Raw genomic sequence first — 24,475 nt, forward strand, 5'->3', positions numbered from 1 at the left:
ATGCTATCTTCTCCGTGAGCAAAACTCTAGGGGCAATTGAAACAATAATAGTAATTTCTCCTACGTGAAATATTTAAATAATTTGTTACTCTTAACTCGCTTCAATAAGATCTTTCTAGATTTTAGAGCCGATGGTCACCAAACACAAATACCAATATTATTTTTCAAATGTTTGGCATTCCTTTTTCTTGTTGATTCAGAAAACTAATCGTGTACTCTTCTGATTGGCTTTTAGATTCTTTTTGGTTCCCTCGCAATTGATTAAACACTATAAAGTTGATACTTTATGAAAGAATGAAAATATTTGATTGTAATATAAGATTCAGGGGAATCCATAACTGACACTCACAATACATTCTAATGAAGGGAAACAAAAAATGATGTGAACATCATCGGCTTATCCATAGTATTAAAATTGTCATTATTTTCTAGTCATTTATATGCATATAAGATTCAAAACAAAAACATAATGACGATTAAATAATTTTCTATGAGTTAGATTGTTAGTTAAATTATTTTTTTGCAATTATTTTTTGTTTTTTTTTCTTTTTGCAACAATTTTAATAAAACATCTTATCCAACGGCATTGGTCTGAAGGATGCATAATATTTATATCATTTCGGTCTTAAGATAGTTAAAGGTCACTCATCTTGCAGAAGTCCATCGAATGACTTTCATTAGAAATAGCTATAAAGGCACACAATAGAACTGGCAATTCTGCCAGTTTCTCTTAACTCTCTCTTGTATTTATATTTCCCAATCAAAAACAGCTTTGCCAAAATGTTAAACCATTTACATTTGCTATTACCAATACTAGTATTTATATCATTCTCAAATTGTATCCAAGTAGAGGAAGAACTTATTCTTAGAGGGGACATACCAGACAACGAAAATTATGAGATTTCAGGTACATTGTCTCTAGTTGATGTTTATGGTCCACTCGGAACCATCAATGTCAATACAGGAGGAGAACTTTTCTACACATGGGTCCTAGGGACTTCGCTGTTACTTCCTACAATATCATTTGGAGCCATTCTGAATAACGGAATTTTCCGGTTCGACACTAATAATAGATACATTACTCCTCAAACTTATGAATTTGAAACAATCGAAAACTTCGCTCAAATGGAATTTAAGGATTTGACCAATCCAAGCCTAGAACCTCGGGTCAATACATTGAAGAATTATGAAGATGCCAATTTTTTTGTTGACGTGGGTAGTATTGTAATATCTGAGTTAATGAATCTGGGAAAAATGTGCATTCGAAATAATGCATTGGTTGCAATCGAAAAGGAAACCAAGCCCATGGGAAACCCAGGATGTATTCAACTACTGAATAAGGCGAAATTGATGCCTCGGACAGATTTGCTTTCAAAAGTTTGCTTTTCTGCAAATGGGGAGGAAGGAACAGTCCTTGATTTAACCGAATCCATTCCGTCTATAGTCTGGTTGGCGCAGTTTGGTGGTACGAACGTGATTCGCCTTCATGTAAACGTGGTATGGATCAGCTATAATCTGCCATATCTTGAAATAGGCGCTGTCCTGGGAATTGTAGAAGAATTTACTCTTGATGTTGGACCAGGCTATGATCAAAGCAAGTTTATCTTCGGTGGCTCCGGCATGTCCATACTTGATATCAAGTATCTGACTATTCCAGCAGAAGCAAACATTTGTACTTGTAATTGTGAATTCCTAGATCCTACTGAATTCCCAGGTACCATGCCTACAATTTCAACTCAAACAACACTTGGTCGTACTGAAACACTTACAATTACTACCACTGATGATCGTTGGACTACAATCACACCTCAGGTTGAACCCGAGACTTCTACCTTCGAGGAAACTTCAACAATCTCGGAACCAGAAGCAACTACATCAGAACCCGAATCAACTACTTCAGAAGAGGAATCAACCACTGCAGGAAGAGAATCCGCCACTTCAGAAATAGAATCCACTACCACAGAACCAGAATCCAGTGCCTCAGAGATAGAATCAACTACTTCAGAAGCAGAATCAACAACTTCGGAACCTGAGTCAACTACTTCAGAAGAAGAATTAACCACTGCAGGAAGAGAATCCGCCACTTCAGAAATAGAATCCACTACCACAGAACCAGAATCCAGTGCCTCGGAAATAGAATCAACTACTTCAGAAGCAGAATCAAGTACTTCGGAACCTGAGTCAACTACTTCGTCCGAACTTGAGTCAACTTCAGAAATAGCAGCGACGACTTCCGAACCTGAGTCGACTATTGTAACTAGTAGTGCATATTCCGAATCAACTCTGGAGATTCCATCAGGAGCGGATTCAAGTGAACAAACAGGGAGTGAAACGCAGGACAGTAGCGCAACCGACACGGAAGCATCTTCTGTACCACAAGATCCCACCACAGCATCTCCTCTGGAACTAAGCACTGTAGGACCACTGTCTGAACCTACGTTATCTGATAAGCTGGATGCCACTAGAACAACTATGTCTAGCACAGAACCTGAATCGTCGACCACTAGTACCACTGATACAAAAAGTACAACCATGATTACAACCGAGACGGCAACCACAACAGCTACAGATACAACTCAGTCAGAATCTACATCCAACAAGACGGACACAATATCAACTGTTATTACAAGCTCGTTTACCAAGTCAATATTATCCACTTCTACAACGGCAACAACTGACAAGATAGTAAGTACCGTTTCGACAGTTATAACCATTACAACCAGAGCCGTTAGCTACAGTGCTGGTACTATCGAGCCCGGAAAAACAATTCTGGATATCACAGTGCCCGCATCTACTACTGGAAAGTATGCTTCTCCATACGGAACAATAGTGAGAACAACTTCTGATGGAACTGTGTCTGATGTGACAATGATGATATCACCTGTTGTAAGTGAAATTCTGGGAACGACTGGTAAGCAAGATCCGACGGCAACATTGTCTGTTGCTTCTCCCGATGCCACTATTTTACCGATTGAAGATTCTGCTGTAAGAACCGTTAGTGGGAAAATGTTAATGTTTGCTATGGCTATTTGCGGTTTTGCTATGTTTGTTTAGTATGATTACGAAAATTATGTAAGAGATTGCGTATTTATTAGTTTAGTTTTATGTATGAACATGTTATTGAAAAACACATAAATTGTTAAAAGATTATTATTCTATGAATCTAGCTGTAAATTGCTAGTTGAAATTTATGCAATTCAGGTACTAAACGGAGACAATATTGATAAGAAGGCTTCTATGTCAGTCATAAATTGCGAAGATTGTTAAATCGAGAGAAGAAAAACTGCCCTGCATTCCTTTGAATCGCATGGTATCAGTCGCAAATACCCGGCAATAGACTCGTATATCTATATTTTATAATTTACATTTTGCTATATTCTTTAATACCCAAAACTTGAGCTCAATTGGTCAACTTTGAAGACCTCATATTTCCATGTCGTCTAACTTCATTATCCATCAATTCTCTTATTCTATGACTTCCAGCAATCCCAATAGCCAACACTGATTCCAATCTATCCAACGGCATTTTATCTTCCAACAATAACAATGCCAATTTCTCACTTTTCCCAATCACCCCAATTGTTAAACAACTCATATCACTTTCTTCTAAATTATTTAAATCCAATAATGGAGATCTATCATGAAGACCAGCACTTATGGCAGATACATAATCATACATGGCCACCCCGGCATCTATTAATGCCAAAGTAATTGCATTCGTGGCCGCCGCCAACAATCCACCATCTTGAGCCAAGACTTGGACGTCTATCTGTATCATTGTCCTAGGATATAAATGACCCATGACACTTTGTTCAAAAGTCTTTTCAAGGGTAGTTTTTAATTCAACCACTCGTTTTTCAGAACTAGTTCGTTTCTTACGTTCAAATGTAGAAAAACTGGCAATGTTTAGATTCACTTCTATGGTTGATTGTTCGTTGTTTGCTTGCGATCGTAATAATGGTTCTTTTGGTCCTTGTACCATACACATTACTTTCGTATTTCCTTGTTCTACAAATGATGATCCATCTGATGAATTTGGATGGGTGTTTATACGACATTCAAATCGACGCAATTCATTCCATCTCCTACCGTCTATTCTTAATCCTTCGGGCGAATATAATTCCATTGTGTTTCTATAGCAGTGTTTATATACTAATTATACAGAGTAAACATGAGATGGAGTTGGTGATGCTCTTCGAAAGAAAAAATTGTCGCATTGGACGAAACGGAAAAATTCGGAAAATGTCGTACAATCAAAAATGTCGCAATATGTATCAATGTAAAGGCCCTATATAAGACTAAGGATGAATACTGATAGACACCAGCAATTGGATAAGAAGAATATAATTGAAGTGTATAACAATCCATGATCAAAAGTATTAATGCCCAAGAATTCCAATTGATATGCGAAATATAACCAACTCGCTTGTGAACCAATCCAAACCAATAATGCTATGATTCCTAGTAATTTCTTTGAAGTAATTAATGATGATTTTGATAAGAAATGAGGTAAGAATATTAAGAACCATATGAAATATTGGGAAGTCATTACTTTATTAAATGTCACAAATGCAAATGTTTGTAAGAATAAGCTTGAGATTAAATCTTGTTTTGCAAATGTTAATGGTAATATTATTGCTGAGATTAATAATTGTGGAATGAATGCAAATTTTTCAATATCTTGAAAGTTGTTGGTGGTGGTAGTACTAGTGATAGCAGACTTGTAGTATAATGCAATGTTGTAAACTGAAAAATTATGTCTATGGTCTATTCTGGTTAAGTGGTATAAATATGAATGTTCTAAGAATTCATATCCATATTTCCAATACATAATATAATTCAATCCTGCTATTGCTAAAAGTGTAATAGTCAAATATTTGATATTCTTAACATTTAATAAATTCAATAATGGTAAGTTAACAATTGGTTTCCCTTTACTGGATAAGTAATACAATATGCTTGGTAGATATATAATTGGATATATCTTAAAATGAATAGACAATCCTAACCAAATACTTGAAATAACCAAATTCTCCGTGATCAACAAGAAATATAATGATAACATAATCATTACAGTAAGTACACTTTCAGATGAGCCTCTTGTACTTATAGTAATAACCATAGGATTCAACAACCAAATACAAGACAATGTCATCACTTTATTATTATTGTTACTACTACTCCTTCTCTCAGACCATTTCAATAATTTCATAATTATCAATCCAGTAATAATATCACTAATCATAAATATAACTTTTCCAAAATGATACCAAACTTCCTTTGGTTCCCAATTGGTAGGTATTAACATCCATGACAATAATGGAGTATATCTATATGTTTCTCTTAAGTATGGGGATAGTCCATTATCAACGAATCTAGCTGCATCGGTGAATACAAGATAATCAATATCAGTATAAGGAACTGACATATATTTATCTTGATATAATCCAAATAAGAAAAACCCAATTCTTAGAAGAATTGATAGTATGATTATATACTTCGTTTGTATTTGAATCATTGCTATTATTGTTCCTTTGAGTTGTTGTTCGGAATCAAACTAAGGACTGTCTTTCATAGTGAATATTTGAATCGTTGTTTTTTCAGAGTACCGAGGGATGAATTTTTCAAATGCCCCACCCTTTTTCTTCTTCAGTTCAGTTGCTCTGTCTAACTAACCAACAACCAACATCCAACAACATGTCAAGTAGTAACCCACAAGAAGAAGTTTACAAACAATATTTAAACTATGATTGGGATTCATTTGAAGATTTCCAACAAGGATTATCAGAGATTTTACAAAATTATTTAAGTAATTTACAAGAAAATGATCCATCAATAACAACAATTCCAGCTTTAGATAAACAACAATTAATTAACCAAGCTAAAGTATTCTTCTTTTGTAATCATACTGGAAATATTCTTAATCTTGAAGATTATGAAGACTGGAAATTACATAATGAAGATAAGTTTAAGAAAATTACTGAGGTGAAGGATGTAGAGATGGAAGAAACACAACCAGAAAGCACATCGCAAAGTAATAATCCTCCATATTCTTCCAACTATCAACAGTTGGTTGAGTTGATTATGTCGGGGAAACCCGTGCCTGGAATCAAAGAGATCCCGGATACTGTCTTGACCGACCAAGGGTCAAGTGCAACTGCACCACAAAGAGTTAAACCTTGGGAGAAGAACAAAATTCCTTCAGAAGAGGACAATTCTATATAATCCCCAACACCACCAATTGTATAACTAATAATAATAAATATCCATTCTATTCTAGTTTATAAATATCTAATGTAAAAATCTCATAACTGCTTCGAAAGCAGCCAATGCTGCCGCATTTGCTGGAAATGATCTTAAAATTGAGGGTCCAAACCCTCTTGTAAACCCTCTTAAACCCTTTTCTCTATATATATACCTAACCGCATCTATCCATCTTGGAAACTTCTTTTCCGATCTAATTGGAGAATCAGTCATTATCGTTTGTTTAACCACATCGGCAGGATAAGCAAACACCCAGAACACACTTGCTGATAAACCACCAGACCAGAAATTAATTGCTGGTTTAGATAATTGGGTATTATTTTCAAACCATTGAGTAAACAATTCATATGACCCCCACCAAAAGATGAAATTTGTCCTAAATATCATAGTCGACAATAACCCACTATATATCCCCCTTATACCGGATACTTTAAATAATTTATGGGCAACATCTATAGGACCAGTATAAATCCTCGTCTTAGCATCATATTGAACCTGTAATCTTGCCTTGAATTGTTCAATAGGCGCAGCTACAAATGATACAGTCCACCCCGACCCCAATCCAGCAATTATATGTCCAAATAATGGAAGTTTCTTTTCATCAGGATATAAATTATCCTTAACTAATCGTCTATAAACATGTAATGATCCCAACATTACTGAATCCATTAATACCCAACCAACTAAAGGTGGAGTAAATCCTTTATAAAACCCCAATGGACCTTCTTTTTTCAATGTCTGTAATACACAATCCATAGGTCCTTTGAAATGTGTTTTGGGAGCGGTTTGGAGTCGGACTTTGACGGTGTCGAAGGGATGTCCAACTACGTTCTTCATCACTCCGGAGGCCATACCGGCTACAAAACCGAGATAACGTGGTGGTTGATCAGGGATGTGGTTTTCTCTATTGGTCCATAATTCGTCTTCTTTGTCTTCTACTACGATGGACATGATTGGGGAAGCGATGGGGATTGGTAGTCTGTGATGGAGTGGCTGTGGTGAATCATGATTTGAGTATTTTTTTTTACGAGATTTTACATATTGAATTTTTATTTCTTGTGAGATCCAGGAGTGGGGGCCCGATAACGGCGGGCTGAAGCGGGCTTCTCACAGATCAATTTCCAACTAAAATAAAAATATCCACTACCAAAAGGTTGCAAAAATAGAAAAGTGATATTTGTCAGTTATAGTGGGACTACTTTATATGTAATTAGTCAGCCTGATGGAAACGATACATTATTTATGCCAGGTATATCAAGCCTCTGCCTCGTCACAAAGCAGACATTGATCACAGAGATTTAAAATAGGTCGAGCAACTGCGCTGACATGCACTTATTGGCAGTGTGCGCAGCGATCGTTGACCAACTGGTCATATTACCCTAAGCTAACTTCCAATAGTTGGTGTTTTGTTGATTTCTGTTGTGGTCATTCTTGTTCGCTCCATGCAAACACAATTATTTCTGTCCTTTCTTTATAGAAAGAAGAAGAAATAGTAAAATAGACAAACAGATTTAATTCTTTAGGGATTGGTGTCCTTCTATATCTGTCGATTGTGTGGTGTTGTTTTTACCAGACAACGAAAGTGTATCCTAGACCCAAGAAATTCATTAGCATGCTCTATATTTCTGTTCTTCATTGTATTAATCAAGGTTGAATATAAATAAATAAATTTGATGGAAGTCAGAAATATTTAATAACCTATCTAAACATCGTCTACATGTGTATAATAATATTACCCTAAGGTGAGTTGAGAATAAATTTTTTTTTTGTTTTTTTTGCAACTTTGCAATTGCTTGTTCTTTTAATAATCAACATTTTTCGCAACAATTTAAAAATGACTTTTTGGTCAGCAAAGCGATACATAATTTTGTTGTTTTTGTATAGAATGACTAAGATAGTTAGAGGGGTATCTATTTGTTTCTTATGTTTGTATATGTATCATTTAAAAGCTCGATGGACAAGATGTATGCTTGACCAAATTGATCCACATCTTAGTAGTTGAGATTTCTTATACAACTTATCAAAGGAAACTCACAACCTCTAGGAGATATATCTAGAGTCTACCACAGGGAGCAACTGTTCTGTTGCCAAGAATCAATTTTACGTCTGTGGTAGTCGTTTCATGGGTTTAGATTCTTCTAGTCTATTGTAATTAAGTTATGAAAGATACGACATCATCGCAAAGACATTTCTCGAATGTCGTATGAATTCAAACAAAACCAAAAATTCATTCTCCATTTTCATTTCAGTAAAAAAATCAATGCCTCTCTCTCTTAAACGGAAGAGAATTCAAAAAGGAAGGAATCAAACAACAGCAATCGCTTTTTTCATTCCCTTTTGTGTGTATTACTAAACTATTATGAACCATCAACAACAACAGCCACAGATCAAACAGGAAGTAAGCACAACAATTAAGAATGAACCGAATGATAGATTAGGAACATCATCCCCTACACCCAATAATTCAGGATGGCAAGATATTCCACTTAAATCATGTACACAAGAAGACATCAAAGATATCAGATTCCATATTATGAAATTCGCCACCAAGCAAGATGTCAACATAGTTGAAGATTTTAATAAACCAGTTAGATTACATCGAAAAGATCCCAGAAATATTCAATTTCATTTAACTAGGGAAGAAATTGAGATTAGAAAACGAGAACAAGAACAAGCGAAATTAGAAAGGGAGAGATTAAAAGCAGAGATCAAAGAAGAGGATGGCGTACAAGATGGTGATGCGATTGATAAGAAAGAAGTCAAGGAAGTTGCCGATCCATCAAAAATTGCCCCAGATGGGAAGAAAATTGTTAATAAAAATCAAGCCGATATGTCACAAGTTGCCCCTGATGGAGGAGCAAGAAAACAAAAGAAAAACTTATTCAAACGTAAAACCAGACAAATCAATCTTATGGATGATGCTAAAAGGAAATTACGTTATGAAGAACATTATCCATGGGTAATTGAAGATTACACCGGTAAAAACGTCTTTGTTGGGAATTATGAAGGTGGATCATCAGAATCCCAACATGTTTTGTTTGTATTTGATAAAGATGGATTTAAAATGATCCCTACGGAAAAAGTATATCGTTTTACTCCAAGAAATAAATATGCTACATTGACTTTAGAAGAAGCAGAAGCTAAAATGGAAAAAAATTCAAGTGTACCAAGATGGTTAATGAAACATATGGAAGATAGATCGAATTCTGAAAGTACTCCCGATCAACGATTTAGGAATAATGTACTTGTGAATGGACAAGTTGTTCATGCTAGTGGAAGTAGTTCTGGGTTGGGCGGGAGTAGACCCGGTGGACGTCGTGGATTAAGAACGGTGATGGGAGGAGCTAGTGGATCGAATGATCGAGATTCCGATCATGATGATTTAGATTATGATGAAGAATTTGCTGATGATGAAGAAGCACCAATTATGGATGGTGATGAAGAAGAAAATAAATTATCGGAAAAGAAAATTAAACGAGAAATGTTAAAGGCAGCCCATTTTGATGGACAACCTGATGCTGAGAATGATGATGATATTGATGATTTATTTGAATCGGAAAAGACTAGAAAGGTTGATAAAGAAGGGAAGAAATTAAGGAAAGTTTTGAATAAACGAGAAGGTGGAGTTTATGATAGTGATGATGAAGAAGATGGATTATTACCATATTTATCAAAATCAGATTTAGAAAGTGGTGAAGAAAGCGATGAAGAAGTTGAAGTTAAAAAGGAACCAACTGATAATAATGGAATCAAGCAAGAAAATGAAACAACTAATATTCATCATGTTAGGGCGTTTGTAGCTAATAATGTTGGCGATGGGTTTGTGGTGATAAAAGCACCTCCGTCATTCTTACAAACATTACCATTGGGATATTGGAATCCTCAAGCACGTAAACGTCAATCTCCAGATGTTATAGTATCAACTTCACCTTCGAAGAAAGTGAAATTAGAGTCATCATTAAAGATTAAGATCAAGAAAGAACCAAGTTTATCACCGCCACCAATAAGTCCTACTCCAGGATCACCGGTAGGCTCTCCCACAAATATGGCCGCACCATCTGTGACAGCACCAGCGATGGATTTGAATTCGGCAGGCCCTGATGGTGTTTTGGTTACCGTAAATGATGTTTTGGATATTGTGAGAAACAATCCATTGACAACTAAGGAATTGTTGGTTGGGTTGAAGAGCAGAGTCAGTGCTCATAAGGATAATAAACAGAGAATTATTAGTATTGTGAAACAGAATTTGAAATTAGTTGATGGGAAATTGGTTCTTAAAGAATAGCTTCCCTAGTTACTTATCAAATACTATTATATATAAAACACGTCTATTAAAAAGTCAAAAAAATCTATTACTAATCTAGCAGGGTAGTTTTCTTACAAAATCTCAACAATCTTGTCATCATCTTCATCACTTTCCATATCTATTTCATCTTGCCCTTCAGGAGCTTCATCTCTTTTTAACATTTGTACAATTCTATCACATAAATCAGAAATTTCTTCCACATTCTTAGCAGCGTCCAAGGTTTTAATAATTGAATAGACTGATTTCTCTCTAAGATATTCTCTTCCTTGTTTAGTTGTACATAATAATAAAATCGATTCTAAATGAATACAAATCACCCCATGTAAAGGTTCTCTTTGTTTATCGGAAGGTAATAATTGTAATTCTTCCGGTAAATCAAACATCTCATCTTCATCAATTTCTTCAGGTCCAGCAAGGGGTAATAATATAAATGGTAATAAATTAATTTCTGAATCTTGTAATAATCGTTCATGAGAATTGGTATCAAATAATGAATTCTTAATTGTAGAAGCAACCCCTTCTCTTCTAATCTTGGTATCATATTTTTCAGTAAATACCAACAACTTGGAAAGTGGTACCACATTATCATATTCTTGTTGTGTAATGAAATATGATCTACCTTGAGCAAACCTCGAAAGATCAGCAAAGAAATACGCCAAATAATCATAATTGGCATATTTGTTTAATTTATAATCATTCCCTTTAACAAAACAATCCATAAGACAATCAATAACTTTGTTAGATTTGAAAACCTTCTTCAGTTCATCTTCACCAAATTCAACTTCGAATTCTAAGATCTTATTCACATTATCATTCTTTGCTAAATTAGTTAATAAAATACACATTAAATCAGCATTACTATTATGAATATTAACAATTTGTGAAGCTAAATAAGTCAAATATTCAAGATCTTCAACTATCAAATTTCTCATGGTTAAATCTCCACATAAATTGGATAATATAGTCACAGATTGACTAACCGTAGTACGGCCAGTTGATTTACTTAGGTTCTTTAAGTCTGTGATAGCGGTATAATTGTCATAGGCGAAGATTTGTTGGTGGGAACTTTGCGAATATCCGACGAGGTGGTCTAAGGCAATTTGGACAACTGCTGGTTGTGGGGAGTGGAGGAACGACACGAGTTCTTCTAATTCGGTTGGCATGGCTTTGGAGCTTTGATGGTTGTCTGGGTTCAGTTTAATTGGAATCAGATTGAAAATTTTTTTATTGTTGACATCATCGCGCGCTTTTTTCAGGAGGTGGTGTTCTAGAAGGGAGCAATGGAAGGATTCAGAAGATGAAACCTGTAATAGAATTTTTATAGTCAGAAATGTCTATAAATATTATTAGCTCATTGTTAACAAAAATGACTCATGTATTTCTACATTTCTATTAGTAGAAACGTTTGCTATAATATTACAGTGGTGGCGGGAGGGACAAATAAACCAAATCTTTTTCCTATGAAATATTTTGCACCCAAATTTTCTGTGCAACCAATTTGAGAACATTTTCGAGTGCCATTGAATGCTGAGAAGGACTACATATAATTCTACTACAGCATCCATCTTTTAAGAGGAGTTGGTGGTTGCTACAATAACAGGATTGCTTATTTTGAAAATGTACTACATTGTATTTTTATCGAGTAATTGCTAAATAAAAATCTAATTCTAAGTTGATCTTAAAGAGTTAACATGATCTAAGAAACAAACTTGATCTTGTAAAGTCTTTTCTATAGCATATCTAGTTAAAGGTTCGGATTCAGCCCCTTTGACAGCATAACCATGAGTAACACCTTGGAAAACATCAATTTGGAATCTAACATTACCCTTTTTGGTTAATTCTTCTTCTGTTTGATATCTTAATTCTCTAGTGAAACTTTGATCGACTTCAGCAGCTGAGATTAAAATTGGTTTGGCAATAGCTTGAACTTCTTCAATGGTAACCATTGATGGATGAGCAAGTGCACCGGCATCAAGATATTTACCTTCTGCTAATTGTTGAACAGTATATTTAGCACCGAAACAATAACCAATAGCAGTTAAGTATTTTGGATTAATCTCATGCTTAACTTGTTTTAAGAATCCATCAACGATTGGAGCAGTAATTTCTGGAGTATGTCTAGTTCTCCATTCACCAAATGTACTAAAATCAAATTTACCATATTCAATGGCATCATTTAATAAAATATCTGGGATTAATACCTTGTAACCTTTTCTACTAAATTCATCAGCAATCAACATAATGTTGTTGAATCTGTTACCATAAATATCAGTCATGATGACAATTACTTTATCTGATTCACCAACAACATAAGTATCTACACCAAATAATTCTTGATGTTTACCAATTGGGGTACCTTCATGGAAAGAAGCTTTAAGACAACAAGTGGAAGGAGGATGAGAGGCCATTGTTTTTGTATGTTTGTATTCTGTTACTGTAATGAATGAAAGGAAGAGAAGAAAGGTTGTTGATGAAAATTTTTTTGACAGGAGGAGGAGGAGGGGCTTATATATAGCAATTAAATTCTCGAGATCGTTTTCGGAAATCAAACCGGATTTAATTTCTTTTTTTGTCTCGGTTGAAAATTTAGATCTTTTTGATTTTACATGATAAATCCGATTCACATTATATTCTAGAACCCCCAATTGGGATTAAAGCTTGATTACAAGATGAAAAAATTATCTCAGACGGTTTCATTGGTATTTATATGTACCACCGATAAGATATATGTGTATGTCAATCCTTAAAAATGTGCAGGGATTTAAATAGAAGTGGAGTTTTGTCAATTTTGAAAAGAACCACGACGCATGGCTTGGGAAAACTGTACTTAGATAGAAGAAACAATGGGAGTAGGTTCCGTTACCCCTGAAAATGGCCTAGCCTTCATACCACTACCACACCCACAAATTAATAGTATCATTCTCTTTTTATTTAACTTTTACTAGATGATGGAAATTTCTAATGCATCGGAGGATTTTTCCGAGATCTCGTACCGAAAAATGACAAGTTCGGTTACAGTTACTTTGAATATGTACGGATAAATGCTTTAACCTCTTAGAAGGCCCTCTCTCCAAACAAGTTGCATTATTTAGCCCAGATTCCTGGAGCTATGATGATTGAACTAGAAGGTGATGGTTATGCAAAGAAAGCCATTATTGAATGTAGAATGCCGGATAGTGTAGAGAACATCGTCTTAGAAGGTCGGGTTTCGGTAGCAGAACAAGGGAGGATTCCGCGACAAACGGCGGGGGGTGATTTGCTCTCTTATGGTCTCTTTGAAATAGCATGATAATTCTTAGAATTAGGCTAACACAGATTTTGGAAGTCAAAAAATTTTGAATATATGAACGAATTGATTAGAAGAACTCATAGAAATAAGATATCGCCTACTATACAAATCAAAAACTTTCATTAAGAGTGATTCAACAAAACAAGAAGAAAACAAAAAAACTGTAAAACTATACATTTATCATCATCTCTTTTCATTCAAAGACACGCTGTCATGGCGGTATGTCTCTCTAACCTTCTTTATTGATCTTGGCGGTGATCATAGCTTGATCAACCAATGTCTTAGGTGCATCCATTCTAGGTAACATAACTTCAATTAATCTAATCTTAGTATTCTCGTTAAATTTCCTATCAGTGAAAATAGCTTCTGCTTCACCAATAGTTGAAATTCTAACCGATTCATAATCTTGAGCACCAAAAGTATCTAATAATTGTAAATTCTTCCAATTTTGAATATCATTATATCCGGCATTCTCACCATGAATTAATCTTTCAATAGTATATCCATCATTATTCAATACGAAAAGATATGGAGTAGTACCATGTCTAATCATGGTGGAAATTTCTTGCACGGTTAATTGTAATGACCCATCACCGACAAATAAAATAACTCTCTTCTTGGGGTCGAGTTCTTGGGCAGCCATTACGGCGCCTAATGTAGCACCAACGGAATATCCAATTGATCCCCACAAGACTTGAGAAATCCCAGTCACATTATTGGGGAATCTGGTTTGTGGAATACCAAATGAGGAAGTACCAGTTTCACTAATAACCACATCACCTTCTCTAAACCAAGAACTAACTCTGGTCCATAACCATTCTTGAGTCAATTTTGTATGTTTTGGAGCTGGGGTGTTTATCATTTTGATCTTTGGAACTGGTTGGACTTTATGACTTGTGGCGACAACTGGTGCGAGTCTTTTACTTAAATGACGTAACAATTCTTTCATTTTAACATCTTTGAAGATGGCTTGTCTAATCTTGGTATGATCTGAATGTAATTCGATAACATTCTTAGTTCCATAAGAATAGGAGAATGAACCGGTATTAAAATCAGATAATAACGCACCACAAGAAATAACCAAATCAGCATTTTCAACAGCAGCTTTAACTTCAGGTTTTGATAAAGTACCAACATAAACCCCACCAAATCTAGAAGCAGCGGTTTTACCTTCAGTTAATTTTTTAGCAATTTTTGAAACTAAATCAGGATCGTCTTCTACCAAATTCCCACTTGCTCCACCTTCATCAACCGCACCTTTACCCATCGGAGTAACAAACACGGGGAATTGAGTGACTTCAATCAATTCCTTAACTTCTTGTTTACAATCATGTCTTGCAGCACAAGCATCGACCAAAATAATTGGTCTTTCAGCAATATTAACCAAATTCTCAATCGATTCCAATATTTCTTCTTGAGCTTCTGGGTCATTAGGTTCCAACGATAAATCAATTGGAGTATCCAATAAGGAAGCCGAAACCGTCAAATCTACCATATTGGCAGGTAATCCCAAATAAACCGGACGCTGTGAAGTATAACATTCCCTAATACAACGATCAATCTCTTTAGGAGCACTAGATAAATCAGAAAGAAATGCCGTAGTTTGAGAAATATTAGTTGACATTCTATGAAAAACGGTAAAATCCCCATTTCCTAAAGTATGATGTAATAATAATTGTTTAGCTTGAGAGCTAACACTAGGAACACCAACCACGTGCAAAACACCAACATGTTCGGCATAAGAACCAGCAATACCATTCAAGGCCGATAATTCCCCCACACCGAAGGTGGTGACTAAGCAGGAGATTTTTTTCAATCGGGCATATCCGTCGGCGGCATAGGCGGCATTTAATTCATTGGCATTACCGGCCCATCTGAAGGATCCTTTTCCGTGGGCATCTTCAACTTCGTAGACTTTATCTAAGAGGGATAAATTGAAATCTCCGGGGAGACCGAAGATGGTTTGGATCTGTAATTGGTATAATCTTTCAAAAAGATATCTACCTAATGTAATTTGGTCTGACATTTAATTATGAGTAGCAATTGATAAAGAGAGAAAGAAAAGAAGAAGAGATGAAATGAAAAATCTGAAAGATGAGGAAATCATCAGCTGTTTATATAGTAAATTTGAATATTTTTAAAGAATTGTGTTTGTCTATTGTTATAAATTCCAAATTATAAAGCAACAACGCAGGGCAATTCCATATCGGTTTGATTCCCCCCTTGTGTTTTCCAGGGTAAGTCATCTGTCAATTGAGTTGCTATGAAGTCAATTGATGCTTTACATATTATATACGTCCCAATCTCATTACGATACGATACTTTAAAATCTTGGAAAATCTTTATGAAACGTTTGATCAATTCAAATGCGAATATGGTTTTAAGGGGTATAGGGGGGTTTGATGAGAAAGGATTTTGGTTGTCCGAAGGGGAATTTTTCAATTTCATTTATTTTTTAATAAAACAATAGCAACACCTGTATAATCAGGATGCTATTTCATAAAAAATAATTTGCTTACTCATAAATTTCCTTTCGGATAAAATGTGAGAAAGATTTAAAAAATAATTGTTCCATTGGAAAAAAAAGACTAAAAAATAATCTAAACAATATAAACTCGAGAAAAACATCAGATGATAGATCAGTCGATACAAATTGAATTATTACTATCATCACGCGTTTGTGGTCTTTCTTTTGACTCATCTTCAGTATCACTAATATTAATTGTTTCCGTTTCGGCTTTCTTATATCCCGGAATCCATTTATAATAACTTCTAACAATCGGTAACAACCCCATTTTATAATTCCTTAATACCATAACTTCCAACACAATTGTAATTGTCAACAACACTAAAGTGAATACAGCAAATATCGTCAAAGATTTCCTCCCCATGAAATATTCCCCAGGTGCATGAACTAATCCATATGCTGTATTTCCTTTTGAATACAATCTGATGACTTTATATAATACATAACCCATTCCACCAAGATATATCACAATCGCAAGAATTGATCCAAGGAGAAATTCTCGACAGGCGGAAATATCACTTCCTAATAATAAGATAATCGTGAGTGGTATAACCACAATTGTTAGGATGAATTCAACTGATGTTCGATCATTAATCATAATCACCACAAATTGAATAGTAAATCCCGTGAAGAAAAAGAAATCAAACATTAAGATTGATCTATGAATTTGAAATATGGTATACATTTTCCTCAAAGTTAAATCAGCTCCCACTTTTTTGAATGTAAGCCAATCAACATAATTTCTTAATACTGCTAACAACAAGATAAATTGAAGAATTAATGTTGCGGCAATCACGCCAATTGTGGCAATATTAAGTGCGTGAGTGGCGGTTTTCCATCCCCCTGTTAAAATCCCGGTTATTTTTGTGGCAACTTCATTATATTGGATACCAGTATATACCAACATCGAACAATAAAATACACATAAGAATAATAATAATAACATGTTTCGGGTTATGATACCAATTAGGGTGATTACAACTTGGAATACCGCGGCAAAGATGAATAATGCAAAATAAATAGATACTTCAACATATCTACTATTGGGAAGATCTCGATGATGAATATTTATAGTGGCAAACATATATGATTCAAATACTAAGATTAATGCCGCTGAGATTATTGAAATGACAAGAAAGATTCTTGAATATTTCCGATATTTCTTTTCATCATTTGCAGTTTGGAATTGGGAGCTTGTTGATCTTTCAGTTTGAGTTTCATGAATAGGGATGATATCCGAAGTTTCGTTGGAAATTATATGATTTACGATTGGTGATTCTGGGGGAGACTCGTCAGTATCGTTGATGTAGGGAGCATATCCTTCACTATCGTCGTCTTGATTGTGCAAATTATTGCTGTATAAGTATTGCGATTGTTGTAGTTGCTGTTGTTGATTGTTACTAAAAGGAGAGTGAAGTTGGCTTGTTGGACCCTGTATTGGTGTGTAGGACATTTGTTGGTGATGATTGTTGTGGAATGCGAATTGATCTGGAGATCCATCTGGAGGAGATCCTGATCTTCTATTATTATATGATGAGTACATAGTAATTTTTGTCTATATTAGTTATATATATCTATTAGCTATGACAGCTCTTGAAGCTAAGAAGAAGAAGTAAGAACAATTGAATATAAAATCATCATTACGAAGTATTTGTATCAAATCAAAATTTTGAAAATTAAAATTAAAATTTATTTTTTTTTTCTTGTCATTGTAAAATCGTAAAGCCCTGGGCTTATCCTCCCCCCATACTAAAAAACTTGAATGACTCTAAGAGTGCAAATCTAAAAATAGGCTGAGACATGACGATGCTGTAACTTTAAGTATTATAGATTCACTTTTGTACTTTCTTGGCACACATTCGTAAACATAAAATGACATAACTATACGTCACGTGATTTATAACCCGATGTAATTTTCAATATTTTCAATAATTAATCCTTCAATTTCTTCATGTAAATCAACCCAATTTACTTCATGATAATATTGCAAATTATCATTAGTAATTGATTTCACAGTTTCAATATAATCATCCAAGACTAACATGGAAATAGCATCATATCCTCCTGCACCTGGAACAATCCCACCTAAACAACCTTTAATGTCTTGACAACGATCTAATAATTCTGTTTGAATAGGAGGTTCAACTGGAGTTTGAGATTTTTTGGTTAGATCTTGTAAATGATGTCTCATATTTTGAATTGATTGTTTAAGTGGTTCTAAAAATGATGGGTCATCATTTATCTTCTTGATATACGTTTCTGCATCTTGATTATATAACAATTGTAATCTTTCAAGTTGTTCTATAAATTGATTATTTGCTTCATCTAAATTCTTATAAACTTCGCTACTTTCTTCGGGTTTATTTTTCTTCCATGCAAGAATCTGTGAAACTAATTTCGGGGTTTCTGATCCACCTTTAATATCTCCCATTAATAATCTAATCTTGGGAGGTAATGAACATGGAATATGAGTAAAATCCCAATTCGATTCAATCACTTCCTTAAGTCTTTTAACAAACACATCTGGTTCAGCTGATTCATGTAATTGAATGATATCATTTATGATAGAAGGTTGGAATCGTTTATAGATAATAGAACCATATATAGCTGCAGCAACATCAAATCCGGATCCTATTTTCTTTTGGGCATAACAATGAGCAATTTGAGCAACATTATGTAAATAATCTTTATTAGATACGATTTCCGGTTTGAAATATGATAATAATGCTGTTGATACTACTGAGACCAATCCTGCCGAAGAACCCATTCCGGTTTTTTCAACTTGCTCAATTGGTCGAGAATGATATAAGAATGTTTTGGATCCATTGGTGGAGGTTTTAATGGTGGTGTCTTGTTGAGTATGATATCCGGGATCTGAATAGATTATTATATCAAGATTGTAGTTGGTGGTAGGTTGAGCATATGCTAGTACTATAAATAAAACTGCTTCTAAGAATGGATTCTTTCTTCCATTGATTTCCTTTGGTGGTTCATAATTTGATTGGATATTGTATTCCCATACACCATTCATAAATTGCGGTGATGAAATTTTGATTCTTCTGACGGTGTCATTGGTAGTTATTTCAAGTGGTGTAATTATTGCATGCATTCTTGAAGATAATGCTGTAACATAGGCATTATAGATTGGTTCTAGGACTAAATATCCACCTGCCAAAAGAGCCTTCCCTGGTGCACTAAATGCTTTGGACATTTTTATTATTAATTAGTTGCACAATTGATAAATAGAGTTGTGCTTTGAAAAATTGAAAAATTGACCAAAAAAATTGTCTGTTGTAATTATTAGACAATCGATTTTTTACTGTAAATTATATTTTTTTTTTCTCTAACTAAATTAAAAATTGCCATGTAACGTTACGGTTTTGAAATTTTTATAAATAGAGAGCCTTTGTGATATGAAGGTTTTCTTAAAATTAAGCTCTTTCGAGACAATTAATGGAGCATTATGACTATCCATTCAAGGCTTCAAATTTTTACAATGAACTCAACCAACTTACTAATCTAAACCAATAACCACAAAGCTCATAAGGATCNCAAGGCTTCAAATTTTTACAATGAACTCAACCAACTTACTAATCTAAACCAATAACCACAAAGCTCATAAGGATCATTTTCTATTTTTGCATTCCTCATATTCCCTTCAATTAAAGATAAAGATTTCCATCTAATTTTTTTACTATAAAACTTTCTACGAAGAGTGTATAGGATATCACAAATCTAGAACAAACACAACTCGTTTCTTGAATAAGATGTCATCATAATTCCCAATGTGCTCAAAATTAGTGTTAAATATTTCGTTACTTTTAAATCTGGGAACTAATCGCCAGAATAAACAACAATAAATGATGCTTGATTGTATTTACTTTCCTTTTTCCTTTTGATTCGATTTCTCAGAGAAAAAGGAGTTGTGCTATTATGGCCCCCAATTTGGTGGGTTTTTAAAATGGATAATCAACTTCAACCCAATGTGTATCCCCGAGCCTAGCCTACAAAGGAGTATTTGAACTCTGATTATTACTACCCTGGCATCTGATTAAGCATGATACATGTCAGGATTGAAAGAACAAAAATTAATTAACAGGTGGCATAATCCAGGTAACAGCCGAGTATCTGACAAATCTGCCGCCTCGATGTGTTCAAATTTCTACAGGCAAGTAACGCCGTATGATAGCAAGCGATGACAACATGCATGACAAAAATGTAAACAATAAGTGATCACTCTTTTATTGTAACTTCATAAATCTTCACATCAAAACAGATGACGTACTAAATATTTTCCCTACAAAATCCGCTTATATTATTTTTTTGGTTTGTTTTTAAAATTATTTTTTTTCAATTATTATTTTAGCTTATTATTATTTTTGCAACAATTCAAAAATCATCATATGATCAAATGAACGGCATTCTTCAAAACTATAAATAACTTCTCATCGATGTATTAGGATTAAGGTCATCCCTCTTCCTAAAGCCTATTGGACAACTTGGTAAAAATTACTATAAATACATCAGCAATACTGCAAATATTATCTTTTTTAAAAAATTTCGTCCATTTCATTTGACTAACCAAGAACGTCATGTTAAACTATCTACATCTACTACTAATTATTTTACTTTTCCAATCACTCTCAAATTGTATTTCTGTGGATGAGTTGGTAATTTTGAGAGGTGAGAAGTTTGAGGCTGAAGAGGATTACGTTATTTTAGAAGGAGGAGTATTATCCATTGTGGATTTTTACGGAGACCTGTTCACACTTGAAATTCACGTTTCTGAAGAGTCAACTTTTTTCTTCACGGCCACATTACCTCCCCAGAGTGACACATGCTCAATGAAATTCCTGAGAATTGGGAACCTCGGAAAAGTCCAGATAGATGCTGGCACAATGGCAATTAGTGATTTCGAAGTACTTGAAATTGTTAACTATGGGGAAATAATATTTTCCAATTTCCAAAGAAGCCAACATGTACCCCTGATCAACTATATTGTAAATCGTCGCAGTCTAGTTTGGGAACTGGGTCCCCTTCGGATCCTGACATTGGAAAACCCAGGACAGTTTTGTCTTGGAAGTGGTGCTGATGTCGAGATCGAATCTCTCGGGGGTCTGCAACTGAGATGTATACAACTACTTCTGGGTTCTACTTTGACTGCTAACGGTGATATGAAGTATGTTGACTTTTCTCCACTTGGCGGATCAACGTTTATCTTTAAACCAAGATTGCTGCTGACCCCCGTCGTGTCATATTTTGGTGGTGATAACGTTGTGATTTTTCAAGGATGGAACGCTTCGTCTATTGACTACAGTTATGAGATACTGGCATTAAAGATCAACGTTGATTCCAAAGTATATGAACTTGAAATAGGATTTAATTATGATCCGGGATTGTTTAAAGTTGAAGCGCAGGATGACGATATCATCATAAGTTATCCTGAAATCCCGCCCCAGGCTTTTCATCACACATGTGATTGTAACACCCGAGAAACCAACGTACCAGGAACATTGCCCACTATTTCAACCCAGACAACAGGAGACCGTACTAGAACATTTACGATTACTACTAGTGACGACCGTTGGACAACAATCTCTGATCTGGATCCGGAACCAACAACTTCGGAACCAGACTCCACTAACTCAGAATCCGGTTCAACCGCTTCTGAGCCAGAGTCAACTGCTACTGAACCAGAATCCACTGCATCGGAATCCCCACAAGATTCTGCTACTTCTGAATCAGAGTCCACCATGTCAGAAACAGATTCAACTATATCAGAACCTGAGTCAAGTACTTCAGAACTAGGTTCAACTGCACCAGATCCAGAATCAAAAACTTCAGAACCTGAACCAACTACTTCAGAGGACTCAACTACACCGAATCCGGAATCAACTTCTTCAGAAGAAGAAGAATCAACTAGTCCACATGCAGAACTGATAGCTTCGGAAACTTACATTACCTCAGTCCAGGAATCGACTACTTCAGAGCTTGAATCAGCTACTTCAGGATTACCACCAACTACCGCCGATCCAGTTCCACCCTCAGAGACTCAACAGACTTCACCTACAACAACTCAGTCATCGACGAAATCAGATCCTTCGGAATCGACCAACTCAAATACAGATCCTGAGACAAGACCAAGTGTTTCTTCGGAGAAATCATCTTTTACTGATCCATTATCAACAAGTTTACTGTCATTGCTTTCTAGTAAAACAACAACTTCTGGGGGTTCAGAAGATACCACCACCAAGGACCCAGACCCAGTCAAATCTGACTCAACATCTGGAGATATCAAAACATTGATTGTAACTCTTTCACCTGAAACATCAGTCCCACCAAGTGCTACCGTTTTGCCCATTGAAGGTTCGGGTTCCAAGGTTGTTGGTACAGGATTGTTGCTGTCGGGTATGGTAGTCATTGTATTGTTTGGTATTTTGATTTAAACTTTTATTTTGAATATCGCGATTGATTTCTAAGTAGTTTATGAAAATTATTTATTTATATAGTATTATCTCTACAATAAATTTGATTGTTTCAACTGTCTGATGGGCGAAATTTCTAATTGATGTACATTCATGGTTCTCCGCATTTTGGGTGGATCTAGGTTGGAAAGAATTATACCAGAAATCATTCTAAGATTCAGTTGGTTGAACAAGGTAATAAATTGCGAATCGGTTTTAGACACCGAATAAAACGTCAGATAATATTATGAAGAAGTCTTACGTTACTATTGTACTTCAGGGGTTTTGCATATAAATTAAGAACCTGCATTGATAGTCGTTTAATAGAGTCATTTAGTCGAATTCTTTAAATAGAATAAGTAAACTTCCAAACATCCAGACATCCAGACAGCCACCGACGACACACGAGACTACCACTTGGCCGAGCCGACGAGCGTCTCGGCGGGTCCCTTGCTGCGGCAGGGGAGACCACTGGTGGACAAGCGAAGTCTCCGGCGACACACGAGACTACCTACTTGCCGTGCCGTACCGGCATGGCGGGCTCCTTGCTGCGATAGCTGGGACCACATGGGCCAACGGCGAAGCCTCCTTTGCGACACGAGACTACCACTTGGCCGAGACGACAAGCGTCTCGGCGGATGCTTGTGTCCTCAGGCATGGCTTTCAATAGATACCATTATCGTTTTTTCTCACAAGGCCATTTTCCTTACTCCCAAAAGTTCACATCTATAAATTTAATTTGCTGATTTTTACATAGTTAAGAACCGTTGTTGAACATTGATTATTTCACATTCCTAAGCTTGAAGGAGAGACTCTCTTTCAGTATTTATTATATGACACCCCAATGGATTGAGTATATAGTATTATTCATCGAATTTATCAAAAAATGTGCACTCTGTGGAAACCGAGGTTTTGTTCGTAATGGTTGTTCTTAACCTAATTATGCAAAAATCGAAACTAAAATCGTATTCCACAGATTCCACTTTTTTTGGTAAAAGGGAGAAATAAGACCATAAATTCAATCTTTGGGGATAACATATCTTTTTCAAAAGGATGATTGGAAGTTTAGAAGTATGCAATAATAGCGGTTCTAACATGGCTCTTATCTATGTTCAAACTCCAAAACATCAAGAAATTCCGGGAAAGGGTGTCTGATTTTATACTCTGGATTTAAGCGTCTATTAATTAGTATGTTGTGACTCCTGAAATATAAATCAATCGAGAACTTTTCATGTTTTATTTATGATCTTTTTCTTCAGAAACATGTGGTGAATTGGAGTTATCGTATTGTAATTGATTGCAGCAACACCATCGTTAGCTATATTTGTTATCAAAAACTGTTGCAAGATGCAACTAATAAAACTAAAGCCGACTAAGAGAATGAGTAGAAATTTGACAATTGGTTGAATATTTGAAATCGATTTAAATGTATTCGAGAGAATTAATGAAGCATCTTCTTCTATTTAGGCAACTAAGAATATATGATTAGGTTTCAATTTTAGAATGAGCTCCACCAAACCGCTAATCTAACTCACTGAGCATAAAGCTCGTAAGGATGATTTCGTACATCCCTCCTAGATCCTTCAAATAAACATTTCTGTATAATTTTTTACCATAAAATATGC

At 35.2% G+C, this 24,475-nt stretch overlaps 12 protein-coding genes across 12 annotated transcripts; 4 read left to right on the forward strand and 8 right to left on the reverse strand. All coding sequences in view use genetic code 12, as the record gives it.

Annotated features, from left to right (window-relative positions):
- Window positions 1-780: 780 nt before the first annotated feature.
- On the forward strand, window positions 781-3,054 carry J8A68_000099 (uncharacterized protein; the record flags this gene model as incomplete). The annotated part of the gene is made up of 1 exon (XM_049410665.1): window positions 781-3,054. One exon carries the CDS (start codon window positions 781-783, stop codon window positions 3,052-3,054), a length of 2,274 nt encoding a protein of 757 aa, XP_049266582.1.
- A 346-nt stretch (window positions 3,055-3,400) lies between these two features.
- J8A68_000100 (exosome non-catalytic core subunit) lies at window positions 3,401-4,126 on the reverse strand (the record flags this gene model as incomplete). The annotated part of the gene is made up of 1 exon (XM_049410676.1): window positions 3,401-4,126. The coding sequence occupies one exon, from the start codon at window positions 4,124-4,126 to the stop codon at window positions 3,401-3,403; it is 726 nt and encodes a 241-aa protein (XP_049266583.1).
- A 162-nt stretch (window positions 4,127-4,288) lies between these two features.
- J8A68_000101 (glycosylphosphatidylinositol-alpha 1,4 mannosyltransferase I) lies at window positions 4,289-5,518 on the reverse strand (the record flags this gene model as incomplete). Its single annotated transcript, XM_049410687.1, has 1 exon — window positions 4,289-5,518. The coding sequence occupies one exon, from the start codon at window positions 5,516-5,518 to the stop codon at window positions 4,289-4,291; it is 1,230 nt and encodes a 409-aa protein (XP_049266584.1).
- Window positions 5,519-5,697: 179 nt separating this feature from the next.
- On the forward strand, window positions 5,698-6,225 carry J8A68_000102 (uncharacterized protein; the record flags this gene model as incomplete). Its single annotated transcript, XM_049410698.1, has 1 exon — window positions 5,698-6,225. One exon carries the CDS (start codon window positions 5,698-5,700, stop codon window positions 6,223-6,225), a length of 528 nt encoding a protein of 175 aa, XP_049266585.1.
- A 66-nt stretch (window positions 6,226-6,291) lies between these two features.
- On the reverse strand, window positions 6,292-7,215 carry J8A68_000103 (uncharacterized protein; the record flags this gene model as incomplete). The annotated part of the gene is made up of 1 exon (XM_049410709.1): window positions 6,292-7,215. One exon carries the CDS (start codon window positions 7,213-7,215, stop codon window positions 6,292-6,294), a length of 924 nt encoding a protein of 307 aa, XP_049266586.1.
- A 1,408-nt stretch (window positions 7,216-8,623) lies between these two features.
- On the forward strand, window positions 8,624-10,549 carry TFG1 (transcription factor IIF subunit; the record flags this gene model as incomplete). Its single annotated transcript, XM_049410720.1, has 1 exon — window positions 8,624-10,549. The coding sequence occupies one exon, from the start codon at window positions 8,624-8,626 to the stop codon at window positions 10,547-10,549; it is 1,926 nt and encodes a 641-aa protein (XP_049266587.1).
- Window positions 10,550-10,641: 92 nt separating this feature from the next.
- On the reverse strand, window positions 10,642-11,733 carry HGH1 (Hgh1p; the record flags this gene model as incomplete). The annotated part of the gene is made up of 1 exon (XM_049404603.1): window positions 10,642-11,733. One exon carries the CDS (start codon window positions 11,731-11,733, stop codon window positions 10,642-10,644), a length of 1,092 nt encoding a protein of 363 aa, XP_049266588.1.
- A 504-nt stretch (window positions 11,734-12,237) lies between these two features.
- J8A68_000106 (uncharacterized protein) lies at window positions 12,238-12,978 on the reverse strand (the record flags this gene model as incomplete). The annotated part of the gene is made up of 1 exon (XM_049404614.1): window positions 12,238-12,978. The coding sequence occupies one exon, from the start codon at window positions 12,976-12,978 to the stop codon at window positions 12,238-12,240; it is 741 nt and encodes a 246-aa protein (XP_049266589.1).
- A 1,110-nt stretch (window positions 12,979-14,088) lies between these two features.
- On the reverse strand, window positions 14,089-15,885 carry PDC12 (Pdc12p; the record flags this gene model as incomplete). The annotated part of the gene is made up of 1 exon (XM_049404625.1): window positions 14,089-15,885. One exon carries the CDS (start codon window positions 15,883-15,885, stop codon window positions 14,089-14,091), a length of 1,797 nt encoding a protein of 598 aa, XP_049266590.1.
- A 613-nt stretch (window positions 15,886-16,498) lies between these two features.
- J8A68_000108 (uncharacterized protein) lies at window positions 16,499-17,929 on the reverse strand (the record flags this gene model as incomplete). The annotated part of the gene is made up of 1 exon (XM_049404636.1): window positions 16,499-17,929. One exon carries the CDS (start codon window positions 17,927-17,929, stop codon window positions 16,499-16,501), a length of 1,431 nt encoding a protein of 476 aa, XP_049266591.1.
- A 354-nt stretch (window positions 17,930-18,283) lies between these two features.
- ERG8 (phosphomevalonate kinase) lies at window positions 18,284-19,597 on the reverse strand (the record flags this gene model as incomplete). The annotated part of the gene is made up of 1 exon (XM_049404647.1): window positions 18,284-19,597. One exon carries the CDS (start codon window positions 19,595-19,597, stop codon window positions 18,284-18,286), a length of 1,314 nt encoding a protein of 437 aa, XP_049266592.1.
- Window positions 19,598-20,978: 1,381 nt separating this feature from the next.
- J8A68_000110 (uncharacterized protein) lies at window positions 20,979-22,832 on the forward strand (the record flags this gene model as incomplete). Its single annotated transcript, XM_049404658.1, has 1 exon — window positions 20,979-22,832. One exon carries the CDS (start codon window positions 20,979-20,981, stop codon window positions 22,830-22,832), a length of 1,854 nt encoding a protein of 617 aa, XP_049266593.1.
- Window positions 22,833-24,475: the final 1,643 nt, after the last annotated feature.

Source organism: Hemisphaericaspora subhashii (genome assembly GCF_019202705.1).
Source record: "Hemisphaericaspora subhashii strain CBS 10753 chromosome Unknown scaffold156, whole genome shotgun sequence".
Lineage (NCBI taxonomy): Eukaryota > Fungi > Ascomycota > Pichiomycetes > Serinales > Debaryomycetaceae > Hemisphaericaspora > Hemisphaericaspora subhashii.